At 38.3% G+C, this 15550-nt stretch overlaps 1 protein-coding gene across 2 annotated transcripts in view; it reads left to right on the forward strand.

Annotated features, from left to right (window-relative positions):
• The window catches only part of MYOM2 (myomesin 2), a 224338-nt gene that overhangs the window by 181858 nt on the left and 26930 nt on the right, over positions 1-15550 (forward strand). For both annotated transcript variants that reach the window (XM_082249653.1, XM_082249652.1), the window contains 6 exons: positions 203-347; positions 2388-2447; positions 3926-3993; positions 6571-6684; positions 6861-6948; positions 9373-9411. In XM_082249653.1, coding sequence (XP_082105779.1) covers positions 203-347; positions 2388-2447; positions 3926-3993; positions 6571-6684; positions 6861-6948; positions 9373-9411 — 514 coding nt within the window. The remainder of the gene's footprint in view (positions 1-202; positions 348-2387; positions 2448-3925; positions 3994-6570; positions 6685-6860; positions 6949-9372; positions 9412-15550) is intronic.

Consider the following 15550-nt stretch of genomic DNA (forward strand, 5'->3'; position numbering starts at 1 on the left):
GATAGAACACAGCCTCTCATATATGTCTGGTCTGTATATGGGTCTATATTTTATCTTCAATCTTCACAGACAAATATAAAGTGATCTTTCAGACAATCAGTATGATCCTACTTGATATATTTTATTAAATGAAATTAACAAAATAACATTTTATGATTGTATTTGAATGGTCACACTCTCTGTTCTGCATCTTATTTTATAGAGCCATCGTATAAAATTCGATAAGTCTGCTGGAACTATTGAGATGGTCATGGACAGATTTACAGTTGAAAATGAGGGCACCTACACTGTACAAATTCAGGATGGAAAAGCCAAGAACCAGTCTTCATTAGTTCTCATTGGAGATGGTATGGTTACCTATATTAAACTTGAATGAAATTGTAGAATTACATGAAAGACTAGTTTTCATTTTGGAGTTCTATAAAAAGCAATAAGCAACAATTAAGTCAGCAGCTACAAATCCCCTAGCTGATGATTTTTAATAACAGGACACTACCCTTTACAGGGATCCAGCACCCTCCTCACTCAGGCTAGTTCTTCACTAACCTCAGGTTCCCTGAGCTGAAATCTTAAGTGTGGGCAGCCAGCTGTGTTGCTTGTGGTTTCACAGCCGACTACCCACTGCACATGTGCGAGCCACCCTATGGTTTCTGAGTGTTCTCACAGTCTTTTGGAAACTGTGACAAGTCCCAGAAGGCTGAGGGGAGGGAAGGGGGGAAGGAAAACTTCCATTTAGGTCGCCTCGGGGTGGGAGCGGGTACCTAGAAGTGGGAGTGGGTACCTGTTCCCCCCCCCCCAAAAAAAAAATGACATGCCAATTTTTGCAGAGGAGGGGGGAGGAGGACTTAAAGTGGAATGTCCCTTTTTGGGTAACGTTTCACTTTAAGGTTTTTCATGTTACTTAAAGCAGACCTTTACCTATAAATATGTTTCTCTCTCTTCTGTCTCCTCCCTCTTACACAATTGGTATTTTCTTTATTTTTACACAGTTAATTTTCTCCATCCTTGTACTAGGTGAGCATGACATATGGAGTGCAAGTACAAACACACTATGGAATCTATAGGACCTGGAAGAGCAGCTTGGTGTGTCTGCACATGTGGGATTTTTTGGCTCAGATAGGTCTCATAGATGATGTAGTGTGTCTGTGCATGTGCAAAAGTTGGGCCAAGATGGTGGCAAGGGAGCAGAGTGACAGAGAAAAACATTGTGACATGGAAAAACATACAGGAACAATTGCCAGGGAATAAAAAAAAAAAAACTAGGTAGGGGTGAAGTTCCCCTTAAGGCTAAAATCACAGTTGGAAGAGCTAAAAACCACTGATGAATCATTTTCACTTTTCTGTGTCTCTTCTGAGAATATTCCTTACTTTTTGTCCTGAAATTTCTCTAGAAAGATAACAAAAAAGCACTTTAGTTTAGCAGAGTGGGGAATCACCTAACAAGCTGTTATTGCTGCGTGTGTCTCTGTTGGGAAGATTGCCCATCACTTTCTGTACTAAAAAAGCAGTAAAGTATCAATATAAACCTGACATGGTCTCATGTACACTGGCTGTTTAGTGTTCTTTGTCATCACGAAAAGCACTTAAAAAAGCTCCCTGTGAAAGAACTGGTTTTGTTTTTAATGCCTGGGCAGAAGAGTGGGCTTTGGACACTTCAGTAGGAGGGGGCACAAAAATGCACAGAACCTGCAACCTATACTGTTGAAGTAGTTCTCTGCCCATGAATGGGGGTGCCCTTTGGCCTTTATGCCTTACGTGATAAAGGACCTTGTCCCATCAATGGTGTAGTATAGAATAATTATTCAATTATCCATATCAATTGAGTGCCTCTTTTCTTAAAATAATAGAGTGGTTAGTACTCCTGTCTTGCAACACTATGGTCATTGGTTTGAATCCCAACCATGATGAAACTGGCTGCATAGAGTTTTGCATGTTCTCCTTGTGCTTGTGTGGGTTTACTTCCACACTCCAAAACATGCTGGTAGGTAAATTGGCTTTTGATTACATAGTAAATTGTCTATGTACAGTATGCATGTGCGGTAGAGACCATAGATTGTAAGCTTCTTGAAGGCAGAGACTGTTATGAATAGTACATACAATACATGTAAAAAGCTGCATAAAATTGCCTGCACTATGAATAACTCTAATAAATAAATGTGTGCATGTTTTTGATGTTTACATTAAATTTTTTAAAGAACGTTAAAAAAGGGAATGTACCCTAATATCAATGAGTTAATGTAAATCATTGGTAATGCAAAAATGCCTTTGTTATTATTCTCTGAGAGTAAAACTAAAATGTAAGAATTCTTTTAATTGCCATTGTATATTTCAATTGTTTATCAATGCACATTGCTTAATTCTAATGCACTTTATCTTTACATTTACAGCCTTCAAGGCATTACTAGCTGAAGCTGAGTTCCAGAGAAAGGAATACATCAGAAAGCAAGGTATAATGGAATAATAAGTATTGCATCATTTAAATGATCTACATTAATAAATTGTTGTGTTTTTACAGTTCAACAAGTGCTCCTCTAATTAACATGCATTCAGCACAGCTTGTTAATATTGAAACAGAAAATAGTATCAAATTTTGTCCTGCCTTTTAGTTGCAGGGGTTAAAGTGTTATCCATATCACACCTGCGTTAAAGAGGCAGGTTCATTAGAGTGGCACAACTGCAGTAAATCGTAAAAAAATTATGCTATGAGTTTCTCCTTCAGTAATTGCTGGAATTTATCATTTAAAATGGAATTTGAACACACACCATTACACTTAACGTAAAGTGGAAAAGTACTGTCTATTCATTCCTTTATGGTAATAACTCTGATGAAAGTACTTCGTACACCCTCATCATATCCAACATTTTAAAATTAGTTTCATGGCATTTTATAAAATGTAATCATTCATATATTTCACAGAATTAATGTGACATAGTTCATCATGTTGATGTGATGCTGTTATTATGCAATATGTTATGTTTACTAGTGGCTCTAAAAAGTTAGGTGCTGATGCAAGGGTTTAACTTCAGATGCTGTACAACTTATCTGTGTTGAGCAACTAGATCATTAATTTTAAGTAGGAGCAGGCCAATTCTGAGAACTTTAAAATATTAGGTACATATCATGAACAGTTAAAGCTTAAAGGGGCCATCTCAAAAATGTAAAAGCCACTACTGGACTTCCTGATGTAGTGTTATCTCTCATTGTTTGTTGCAGACAGGACTATAGCCACATTTTCAGAACATCAGTTTGCAGGATTTGATCAGATATTTTGTATGTTGGGGTTCATAGGAGAATAAGAGTCAGAGAGGCTTAATAATCACATTTGCAACTGCTGGGGACAATCTCCCAGGTTGTCATATTCATACAATATCGTGAACTCGTGACTATTTCCTGCGGTGACAGTGGTAGCAGTAATTCTGCTTTAACCAGATATTGTTTTACTGTTCATATTTGGATAGGCATTTGGGGATTAGCTGGAGTGTATGTGCATTGCATTGGGTTTCTCCACTTAAAATCAAAAGCAGACTGCTTCTTTTATCTGACTTCTACATATATGGGGCCTCCTTCCACCCTCCCTCCAATATGTTGGGTTCAACATCTGTAATTGCAGCATACAGCACATATTTTAAACTTATGTAGATATTCTCTCCATATTTCTTCTTTATCAGCAGTCTGAGGAGCGATGTTGTTACAGTAAACTGACTTACTGCAGCCCTATGACATATTTTCCTCTTATGCCCAAGAGACAAATGTATACACAGTTAATACAGGAATATACAGCTAAGAAGTATCAATGATCAGCCAGTAAACAGACCTGATTTAAGGGAAAAAAATATATAATCAGTTCGGCGAATACTTGTACAAATACATAATAATCAAATCAAAGCTGTTTCTGATGCTAAGTTTAATTTCTGTAATATACAGGCCCCCATTTCCAGGAATATTTGTACTGGGAGGTATCAGAGGAATGTGAAGTTCTGCTTGTTTGTAAGGTATGGTTAACCATTTAACTACTCACGTTCTATTGAAAAAGAATATCTATTGTTTTCTGTTATTTTTATGTAGATAGCCTGTCATGAATTTCTTCCACAAAACTGTGTTGTATGCCAGAAAGAGATAGTCTTGTGAAGTGAGCATTGGTATGCAAGGAAAAAAATATATTCAGTATAATATATATATCACTATCCCCACAGGAGCCGCTTGGTTAATTGGGTTCTCTGTTCTTTGCCTTGACTCAATGAATAACCTCAGCTCCTCTGACACACTTTGTTGAATAAAAATTGCTGCAAGTACTTTTAGGAACACAAGCATAGATACCTTAAACCATACCTCCCAACTTTCTGAAATGGGAAGGAGGGACACCTGTTAGCAAACATATGTAGGCATTCTACACACACCCTGCCACGCCCCCCTTAAAGGAGAATTGTAAAAAAAAATGATTGGTTAAACCCACAAGTGCTTTTTTTTTTACCACTACTAATCATTTCAATTGGATTTTGGAATTTACAAATGCAGCAATTTAGAGATTGGATGAAAGGTTTAGCACTGGGAAACAATTTCTGAAAGATAAAAAGTATATTTTATATACAACTATATAGATCAGACCAAAATGAGGGACAAATGAGGAGGAAAGAAGGACAGAGGGACTTTGTTTTAAATCAGGGACAGTCCCTCCCAATCAAGGACAGTTGGAAAGTATGCTTAAACTCTGATGTGAATTAGTGTCAGAAAATAAATACAAGACTGTTTAGTAGTAAATTAAATCAATCTATTGGTATGGTTTAGAGTAAATGGTGGTATCAAAATAAATAAGTAAATAAAGGGTAGATTCAGATGCAGTCTGTTGGACAGTAAAATCACTATGCCAAAGTAATATAAGTGCAGTATCACTAGACTGAAATCAACTCATTAGGTAGCAACTTCTTTGTATTGTGAATGCAGCAGTCAAGCTTTGGCCCTAAATTCATTGAACATTATTGAAATCAAAGATTTCATGAGTCAGGAAAAGCAACTGTAAGGCCCCTTACACACTTGTGCAACCTAAAAGTCATGCAATTTTACTGCAATTGGTTTTCCACGATTTTGACGCAATTTTACCGCGATTGTGACTGGACTTGACACAATGCCTATGTCTTTGGACCTCAAAACGCATCAAAGTCGGACCAAAGTAGTGCAGGGACTACTTTGAAGTTGTTGTGACTTGAAGTCACACAGATATGAACGGTACTCATTGGAAATCATGGAGTACGACCTGTCATGCGAATTTGCAGTCCCAAGTCGCAGCACAAGTCACACAAGTGTGAAAGGGGCATTAACTGGCAGTTATGTCCTTGATTTTATGATCTGTTACAAATGAAATAATTGTAAACTAGAAACTATTACTTATTAGCATGAGATTTAGCTTGCTTTGACCAGTTTTAATGGACACCTGTTGCATTTTATAACATTCAGGTATGATTTTCATTCAACTTCCGAGGGTTAACATTGAAGTCTATGGCCCTCAAGTTGCATGAAGGTCAGAACAAAGTAGTGCATTAACTACTTTGAAGTTGCTGCAACCTTAAGTTGTGCATAAATGAATGGGTATCATTGGAAAACATGGGGAACTCATGCTTGATACAAGGCAACAATGCCTAGTATGAGTATAACCCTAAATCACCTCTGAGGTGGATACCCTGATAATAATTGTGACTGCTCTTTGAATTAACACCAACCCTCATGCAACTATCTTTTAGTTTAACTTAGAGCTTTATTGCCACCAGCTATTAATATAGGTTACTTTGTACTGTAATGATAAAATACTGATATTCTATATGGAAATCATTGTATTTTATTAGTTTGACTTTAAGAGGAAATTAACTCTAGTAGCAGAGTTATATAAAGGCAGGCCAAGTGTAAAGGTCCAGTCACCAATATTGCTTGTGGTCTCCCTGCAGCTGATCTTTTCCCATTATTGCCATGTTATCTACTGTGTCTCTGTGTGGAGGCAGCAATTTTGGCAGATTCGGGGCTTGACTTCCTCATGTTATGAGCTGAAAGCCACTATCAAAGAAACCTGAGCTTCCATACCACCTCAGCAGTGCCACAGGCTGATCGCCTCCATGCCATTCCGCATTGAAGCAGTAATTCATGTAAAAGGAGCCCCAACCAAGTATTGAGATACTGAATTTTGGGTTTTACTAGCTGTAAGCCATAATCATCAAAATTAAAAGAAAGAAATTTAGCACTCTGTGTGTAACGCATCTATATAAAATATATGAGTTTCACTTTTTGAATTTAACTACTGAAATAAATTAACTTTTTGATGATATTCTAATTTTATAAAATGCACCTGTTTAGCACCTACACCTACCTGAAGTAGATTACAATGTGTTGTTCCTACCACAATCAGAGACACACTTACACACACATTAGGGACACTTTTATCAGATACTGTACGGTTTTGGGTTATGGGAAGAAACAGAAGTACCTGGAAGAAAGACAAGTGAATCAACCTATATGTTTTTGGGTTGTGGGTGGAAATGGCAGTGTCTGGATGAAATACATGCAGTTTTATTTTTATTTTACAGGTGGCAAATATTAAGAAGGAAACAGTGTTTAAATGGTACAAAGATGAGATACCAACAGAAGCATTGGATGCTCCTGATCTGCAGCAAGGAGTGTGCATATTCCGCATTCCTAAGGTAGTATATTGAAATGAAAACCTCACCGTGTTCTGTATACTAGGCCATAAGCTTGTTTACAAACAGCTCAATACTGTAGTTTTTTTCTATAGGTGTACAGATGGATGTTCTAATTCCTTTTTATGATTATCTTAAATGTAAAATAAAAACAGTTGACAAATTTTATTTCTTTACAGTTGACAAAAAAAGATCAGGGTGAATATAAAGCAACACTAAAAGATGACAGAGGGCAAGATGTGTCTATTCTTGAACTATCTGGAAAAGGTAAATATGTATTTATGCTTTTATATATATATATTATCTAATAAAAGTGAGTACACCCCTCACATTTTTGGAAGCATTTTATTATATCTTTTCATGCGACAACACTAAAGAAATGACACCTTGCTACAATGTAAAGTAGTGAGTGTACAGCTTGTATAACAGTGTAAATTTGCTGTTACCTCAAAATAACTCAACACACAGCCATTAATGTCTAAACCGCTGGCAACAAAAGTGAGTACACCCCTAAGTATAAATGTCCAAATTGGACCCAATTAGCCATTTCCCTCCCCGGTGAAAACTGAAACTGAGCTGTAGCACAGTGGCCAAGACCATAAAGCGGTTTATCAGAACAGGTTCCATTCAGAACAGGCCTCGCCATGGTCGACCAAAGAAGTTGAGTGCACGTGCTCAGTGTCATATCCAGAGGTTGTTTTTGGGAAATAGACTGATGAGGTCTGCCAGCATTGCTGCAGAGGTTGAAGGGTGGGGGGTCAGCCTGTCAGTGCTCAGACCATATGCCGCACACTGCATCAAATTGGTTTGTATGGCTGTCGTCCCAGAAGGAAGCCTCTTCTAAAGATATTGCACAAGAAAGCCTGCAAACAGTTTGATTAAGACAAGCAGACTAAGGACATGGATTACTGGAGCCATGTCTTATGGTCTGATATGACCAAGATAAACTTATTTGGTTCAGATTGTGTCAAGCCTATGTGGCAGCAACCAGGTGAGGAGTACAAAAACAAGTGTGTCTTGCCTACAGTCAAGCATGGTGATGGAAATGTCATGATCTGGGGCTGCATGAGTGCTGCTAGTACTGGGGAGCTACAGTTCATTGAGGGAACCATGAATGCCAATATGTACTGTGACATACTGAAGCAGAGCATGATCCCATCCCTTCGGAGACTGGGCCGCAGGGCAGTATTCCAACATGATAACGACCCCAAATACACCTCCAAGATGACCACAGTCTTGCTAAAGAAGCTGAGGGTAACGGTGATGGACTGGCCAATCATGTCTCCAGGTCTAAAACCTATTGAGCATCTGTGGGGTATCCTCAAACGAAAGGTGGAGGAACGCAAGGTCTCATCATGGGGGAGTGGAAGAGGACTCCAGTGGCAACCTGTGAAGCTCTGGTAAACTCCATGCCCAAGAGGGTTAAGGCAGTGCTGGAAAATAAGGGTGGCCACACAAAATATTGACACTTTGGGCCCAATTTGGACATTTTCACCTAGGGGTGTACTCACTTTTGTTGCCAGCGGTTTAGACATTAATGGCTGTGTGTTGAGTTATTTTGAGGTGACAGAAAATTTACACTTTTATACACGCTGTACACTCACTACTTTACATTGTAGCGAAGTGTCGTTTCTTCAGTGTTGTCACATGAAAAGATATAATAAAATCTTTACAAAAATGTGAGGGGTGTACTCACTTTTGTGAGATACTGTATATTTTTAAAATGCATGTGAACTACCCAATGTAGGTACTTTAAGGTTACCAAGATAGATCTTCAGCTTTCCCCATTTGTATGAGAAAAGGCAATTGTGCTTTCCCTATGCATATTTACAATAAGCTGCTGCATACAAAACGTGGCGTATGTTAGTGCATGTAAACAGTGCAATAAACATCTATGTGTCTGTAGACTTTAACCACTTCCCGCCCTATAGGTGATTGACGGCGGGAAAGTGGTTGCATTATCCTGACTGGACGTCATATGACGGCGGCAGGATAATGTGCTCTGCGCGCATTAAAATACACATTGAGGTTGATTTGCTAAAGCTGCAGAGTACAAAATCTGGTGCAGCTCAGAATAGAAACCAATAAGCTTCCATTTTTTTTTTTTTTTTTGGTCAAAGCTTTATTGAACAATCTGAAGTTAGAAGCTTATTGGCTACCATGCAAAGCTACACCAGATTTTGCACTCCCTACTTTTAGTAAATCAACCTCAATGTGTATTTTATGTGTACATAAAATTATTGCAATCTTTCCACACATGAAGCTGTATTTATATAAAGAAATAAAGTAAAGCTAGTATAGTATTTGACATTACTATGCCTCACAGTACATCTCATAAAAACAATTAATTAAATTATGCAGTTTCCATCCCAACAATATTTGCAACATTTTACTAAGCATGCACTACAGCAAGAATTATATTTTTATAGACATTTACCTGACTAAACATTTTAGAACAGCAATTATAATTCCGCTGTGTAAACAAAGTCAAATAAGTAATCTGGCATTTTATACACGAGATTAGAATGATGATGAATTATGTGGGACTTTATTGCACGTCATGCCATCATGTGCTTGATTAAAAAGGAAAATACCCTTCTGTAGATGTGTTTGCACCATATTGTTCTGGCTCTTATGTATTTATCTTTTATTTTTAGTTTCTGTGTTAATAGATGCCTTTTTTCTCCCCAGTGTATGAAGAGATTATTCTTGGAATGAGCAAAGTCAGTGGTAAGGCAATTATTTCTTTCTTATTCCAGTAACTTATGATTTAGCAAAGACCACTCAATGAAAAGACATTCATAGTCAATTGCAGAGCAGTACATTTTAGGGGTTACCAGTGGAATGATAATGGCCCATGCAATGATAGCTCAGTGAATACATTTGAGAATAGAAATAGTTATGCAATCTCTTTCTTTGTAAGCATGCGTAAATATGGGGTACTCATAGCACTAGTCAAAGTTTTTTCACATGTTTACTATAGTTGCCTGTTGTCTATTAGATGCAGTTAAGGAGGACCTGATCTCTGGTAGCAGTGCCCAAAAATGACAAACATAGGGCCAATGACTGGTCACCAATATTACTTATTTGATTCCTAAGGCTAAGTTCACATGTAGGCGTTTTGGGGCATTTTTGGGGTGTTTTTCTGCTCTAGGATCAGCTCAAAAGATGCCCAACAAGACAAATCCTATTAATTTCAATGACCCCTGTTCACAGCTGAGCATTTTGACGTTTTAAGCAAAACGCCCAACGCTCAAAAAAGTACATGAGCTTCTTTTTGGGCAGATTACAGGCGTTTTTATTTTTTTCCATTGGTCACTTGTCAACCTATAAATGCCTGCACAAAAATGCCTATAAAAACGCCTGTAAAATGCCTGAAAAAAATGCCCATAAAAACGCCTGTAAATAGCAACGCCAAGATAGGAACGTAGCCTAAAGCTGATCTTTTCTCCTTTATCAACTTACCATGCTTTGCTCTTCATTGTGTTTCTGTGTATGGGTGGCTCCCTTAGTAAAGGCTGCCCCTGATAAATAGTGAGATAATAACTGGTAAATTAGACAATTGGGAAATGTTCAAGAAACAGCAGAAGAAGTTTGTACAGCATAGATTCACAGAATGGGTGAAACAGAAGAAGAAATGAGGAGATGCATGCAGTGCAGGCAATCATGTACAGATTTCCTTTCAGCTAGCTGCACAGTAGTTATAGCCCCAAATATCACTACAAATCTTGTTAGGCTAGCAGTCAGAGGTAGCAGTGCCTTTTTCCCTGCAGATATACAACTCTGAGTCTGTAGCCACAGGAGTGCCTTGGCACAGGACTTGGCACTTTAAACTGATTTTCCAAGGAAGAGTTTAGCCTTTATTTTTTGCTCATGGAGTAGTGCAATTTAATTTTTTATAGTCCTCAGCTCATTCACATACAGTAATTCTGAGAATCAAGAGCTAAACAAAATATTTTAAATCTTCACTGAAGTCAGATGTACTAAGAGAGATTAGTTAGGTATTTGTAGAAACACCTCTTTTAACAAGCAGCCTCTGTAAACACAGAAGGTCTTAGGCCCCACATCCCTTGGCTTTTTAAATAAAATGAATTAGTAAGAATGGTCAAAACAGGAAAGTTTGTGATTCAGAACTTTTGGTTTCTATTAAATATCTGTGTTATTACTGAGAACTATGCCAACTCAGAAATCAATGCAGTCAAGATGTATTATTGTTTGATTCCTTACACATGGACACATCTATATGTATAAATTTGGTTGTAAAGAATCGTTTGCAATTCACTGATGCATTTAGTTATCAAATTGATGTGTCCATTACTGGTGTGAGCTAAAGAAATTAAATCATAAAGTCTTTTGCTCTGAAAAATCTTTTAATTGTATCCACTTTACCACATGCGCCACTTTAATGAAGAACCTAAAGCCCCTATACAAAACAAAATAAATAGATTCAAAGTTAGAGGCTTTGATTGTCCCTCAGTAATCTGAAAGCGGATACTGAAATTAGATACTGAAATCTCTACCAATTGACTAGCACGCAAGGTCATACAATGCGCTCATCTTGACAACAATAACTATGCTATTGTTTTGCCCAACGAAACTGTGGATTCTGTGAATGATCAACTAATTTGCTATAAATTTAAACTTTCAAATTCATATAAGACCAGTAAATAATCAGTCAATATCCTTGTTTTTTTTTTTTTTTTTCAATTTTAAAGAGCTTTAAGCCTCATCAAAGATCAAAATAACATTTAAACCAGGCCATTATTTATATCAGTAATTTTATCAGTAATTTGCAGCTCATCACAATTATTGGAAACAAAAAGAACACAGAATAAAATAAATTAAGAGGCTGGCCCACCCTTTCAGCTATAACAGCTTAACTCTTCTGGGAAAAGTGTCCACAAGGTTTAGGAGTTTGTCTATGGGAATGTTTGACCATTCTTCCAGAACCGCGTTTGCGAGGTCAGGCACTGATGTTTGACGAGAAGGCCTGGCTTGCAGTCTGCACTCTAATTCATCCCAAAAGTGTTCTATTGGGTTGAGGCCAGTCAAGTTTCTCCACCCCAAACTCACTTATCCATGTATTCATGGACCTTGCTTTGTGCACTGGTGCACAGTCATGTTGGAACAGAAAGGGCCAACCCCAAACTGTTCCCACAAGGTTGGGAGCATGAAATTGACTGGCCTGCACAGAGTTCTGACCTTAACCTGATAGAACCCCTTTGGGATGAATTAGAGTGCAGACTGCAAGCCAGGCCTTCTCTCCAACATCAGTGCCTGACCTCACCTGCACTTCTGGAAGAATGGTCAAACATTCCCATAGACACACTCCTAAACCTTGTGGACAGCCTTCCCAGAAGAGTTGAAGCTGTTGTAGCTGCAAAGGGAGGACCAACTCAATAATGAACCCTACGGACTAAGACTTGGATGCAATTAAAGTTCATGTGCATGAAAAGGTAGGTGTCCCAATACTTTTGGTAAGATAGCTTATATATATATATATATATATATATATATATATATATATATATATATATATACACACACGTGTGCAATTACTATAAAACCTCAGGAAACCTGTGCATATAGTTATATTCTACATACTGCTACATACACTCTATGGGGTTGATTTACTAAAACTGGAGAATGCAAAATCTGGTGCAGCTGTACATGGTAGCCAGTCAGTTTCTAACTTCAGCTCGAAAAATTAAGCTTTGACAAAAAACAGGAAGCTGATTGGTTTCTATGCAGAGCTGCACCAGATTTTGCACTCTCCAGCTATAGTAAATCAACCCCTGTGTTCTCACATTATGGTGTACGTTTAGTAAACTGAGAAGTTTTCTCTCAGTTCAATTCTCGGCAGTTCTCAGAGAAAAAATATCTCCTCTGGCACCCAGTTTAGAAGGCGGAGAACTTCACTTCTCACAGGGTGATCAGAGGAGAATTTTTTTCTCTGAGAACTGCCGTGATCTGTATATAACTGGGTGGACTGCCTGTAATCTCACGAGATATTGTGAGATTACAGTGCCGCTAAGTTTAAAAAGTGAAACTAAAGTTTAAAAGAACTCGTAATGACATGTTCTGACACATGAAAACATATCTATACACACACACACACATGCACGGTATATATACATACAGTATATAAATATATATATATATATATATATATACACACATACATACCAGTACATACAGTACATACATACATACATGCCAATCTGTATGCAATTGCACTGTGTGTTGGCAGATTGCATGCAGATTGTACACCAGACGGAGATCTGCGTGTGTGTGGTGTCCCAGCAGACCAGTCTGCGGACAAACTGTTGGGTGGTGGCAGGCTATTGTTTGTGGTGTGTGGGTGTGGGGACAGTGGGAAGAGTGATCAACACAGGGGTTCTGGCTTGTAGGATAGATGTCATGTGATGGTTAACTTTCCCTGTGTTTTTTCTTTTCTGAGCATGCCCAGTCTTGCAAATCTGCTGTCTGTCGGCCGAATTCTGTACTGACTGGCGAACTATCGGCCGTTCTGGTGTTGGCATACAAACATTTTAATGCTTGCATGACAGATTCTGTTTGGCCGAAAGTGCGCTGTCGGCTGTCGGAAGCATCATACTAACAAGCCTACATTTGGCCGATCGTTCGTCTGCCGAATCTTTTCTGCGACAATCGGTACGAGTGTACAGGCCTTTAGTAGGAATTTTCTTTATTTCCGTTATCCCCTTATACTGCCCAGTCACGATTCATCACGTCTCGGTTAGCTAGTCGCCGTGGGCGTGGTTGAATCGTGACAGATTGGTTTCCTCCCACACTCCAAAGACATGCTGGTAGGTTAATTGGATCCTGTATAAAAAATTGGCCCTGCTGTGTATGTATGTGAGTGATGCCTCGTACACACGTACTGATCGTCGGCCGTTAAAATTCGGCCGACGACCGATCGGCCGATTGTATGCTTGTTAGTATGATGCTTCCGACAGCCGACAGCGCATTTTCGGCCGAACAGAATCTGTCCTGCAGGCATTAAAATTTTTGTTGGCCAACACCAGAACGGCCGATTGTTCGCCAGTCAGTACAGAATTCGGCCGACAAACAGCAGATTTGCAAGACTGGGCATGCTCAGAAAAGAAAAAACACACAGAAAGTTAACCATCACATGACATCACTTCTGCAGTCGGCTGTTGTTGGCTGACAAAATTCGTGTGCAGTCTTTTGCACTTTTCAGCGGACAGGACAGCCCTGGACAAAAGACGGCCGATCGGTCGGCCGACGATTGGTACGTGTGTACGAGGCATTAGGGACCTTAGATTGTAAGCTCCTTGAGGGCAGGGACTGATGTGAATGTGCAATGTATATGTAAAGCGCTGCGTAAATTGACAGCACTATATAAGTACCTGAAATTAAAAAAAAAAAAAAATATATATATATATATATATATATATACATACATACATACACACCAGTACATACAGTATATATATATATATATATATATATATATATATATATATATATATATATATGCACACACAGATATAGATGTGATTGTATAGTTAATGTGTTTCTAACCTGCTGTTGATGTATATTTCACTGCAGTAGGGAGAGTTTTTACTTTCACTTTTGGGCACGGGGACATTCACAGCAGAGATCTCCTATTTCTTCCTGCTATCTCCACCTCTGAGCTGGAGAAGTAGGAAGAGGAGATCTTCAAAGAGAAGCACAGTGATAAGGTAACATCATGTGTTACTAAACTGGCCGTTTCTATTGCAGTGAATGCAAGCCGTTTGTGTGCTGAGATGAGAAGAGAAGACTATGTTCTCCACTACTCTTCTCAGTAATTTAAACCGGCAATGCTCTGAGACAAGCCATGATCATCCAGATCTCGGCTTATCTCAGTTTACTAAACGTACACCTCTGTCACAAATCACATTTCCCATAGAAAACAAATTCAAATGCAGCTGTGCATGTCCATAATAATTGTTAATACAAGTTCTTTTATTATCAATGTAAGTGTCCATAATTAATATCATCCACTTGTGACATAAACACTTTATTTATTTTTTACCGTGACTTGTGACCCACTGTAATATCTCTTCCACGTTTGTTGTGCAAAACCCATCACCAACATTCTAATACTCTAACCTCGTGGTCAGGTCTTATGCGCTTTCCCTTTAAACAGGGTGTTATATGCCAGAAGTGTTATTCTCCTCTGCTAAATATGGGTGTACTTCAATCCACCTCCATCCCCAGGAATCCTTTAATGGCTATATATACAAAGGAGCCCAGCCCAATTTTCCACATTCCTCATCTATCACTGAACTGGCATCTCAGTCCAAGAAGTAGATGGTGACCCTGGATGAGGCTTGAATAAAAATGGTGCCATCTTTCTTGCTCTTGCTCTGGTCTGGCAGGTTTAGGCATAAACAAAGATGGTGCCGTCTTTCTTGTTCTTGATCTGGTCTGGCTGCTTTAGACTTTAGACTTTTTTTTTTTTACTTTTTTGGCTGCTTTAGATGGGTTTTGCACAACACATGGTGGAAGAGATATGTTCCAGTGATTCACAAGTTGTGGCAGAAAAAAGAAAGTGTTTATGGCATAAGTGGAAGATAACTATAACAAACATTTACATTGATAACTGAAGAACTTTTATTGACAATTATTATGGATATGCGCAGTTGTTTTTAATATTTGTTTTTCTGCTGCAAAAATTATATGTTGCATAATATAGATTTATTTATTGTTTTATTTTATGGAACACTGTGCAGCACTATTTAATATATCAGTTTATTTGCCACCTACTGGTGAATTCTGGTAAGGGATCATTACCACAAAACATAAAACCTCTTTAATTGGAAGATTTGGAGTGTAATCT

The sequence above is a fragment of the Pelophylax lessonae genome (genome assembly GCF_965119305.1).
Source record: "Pelophylax lessonae genome assembly, chromosome: 3".
Lineage (NCBI taxonomy): Eukaryota > Metazoa > Chordata > Amphibia > Anura > Ranidae > Pelophylax > Pelophylax lessonae.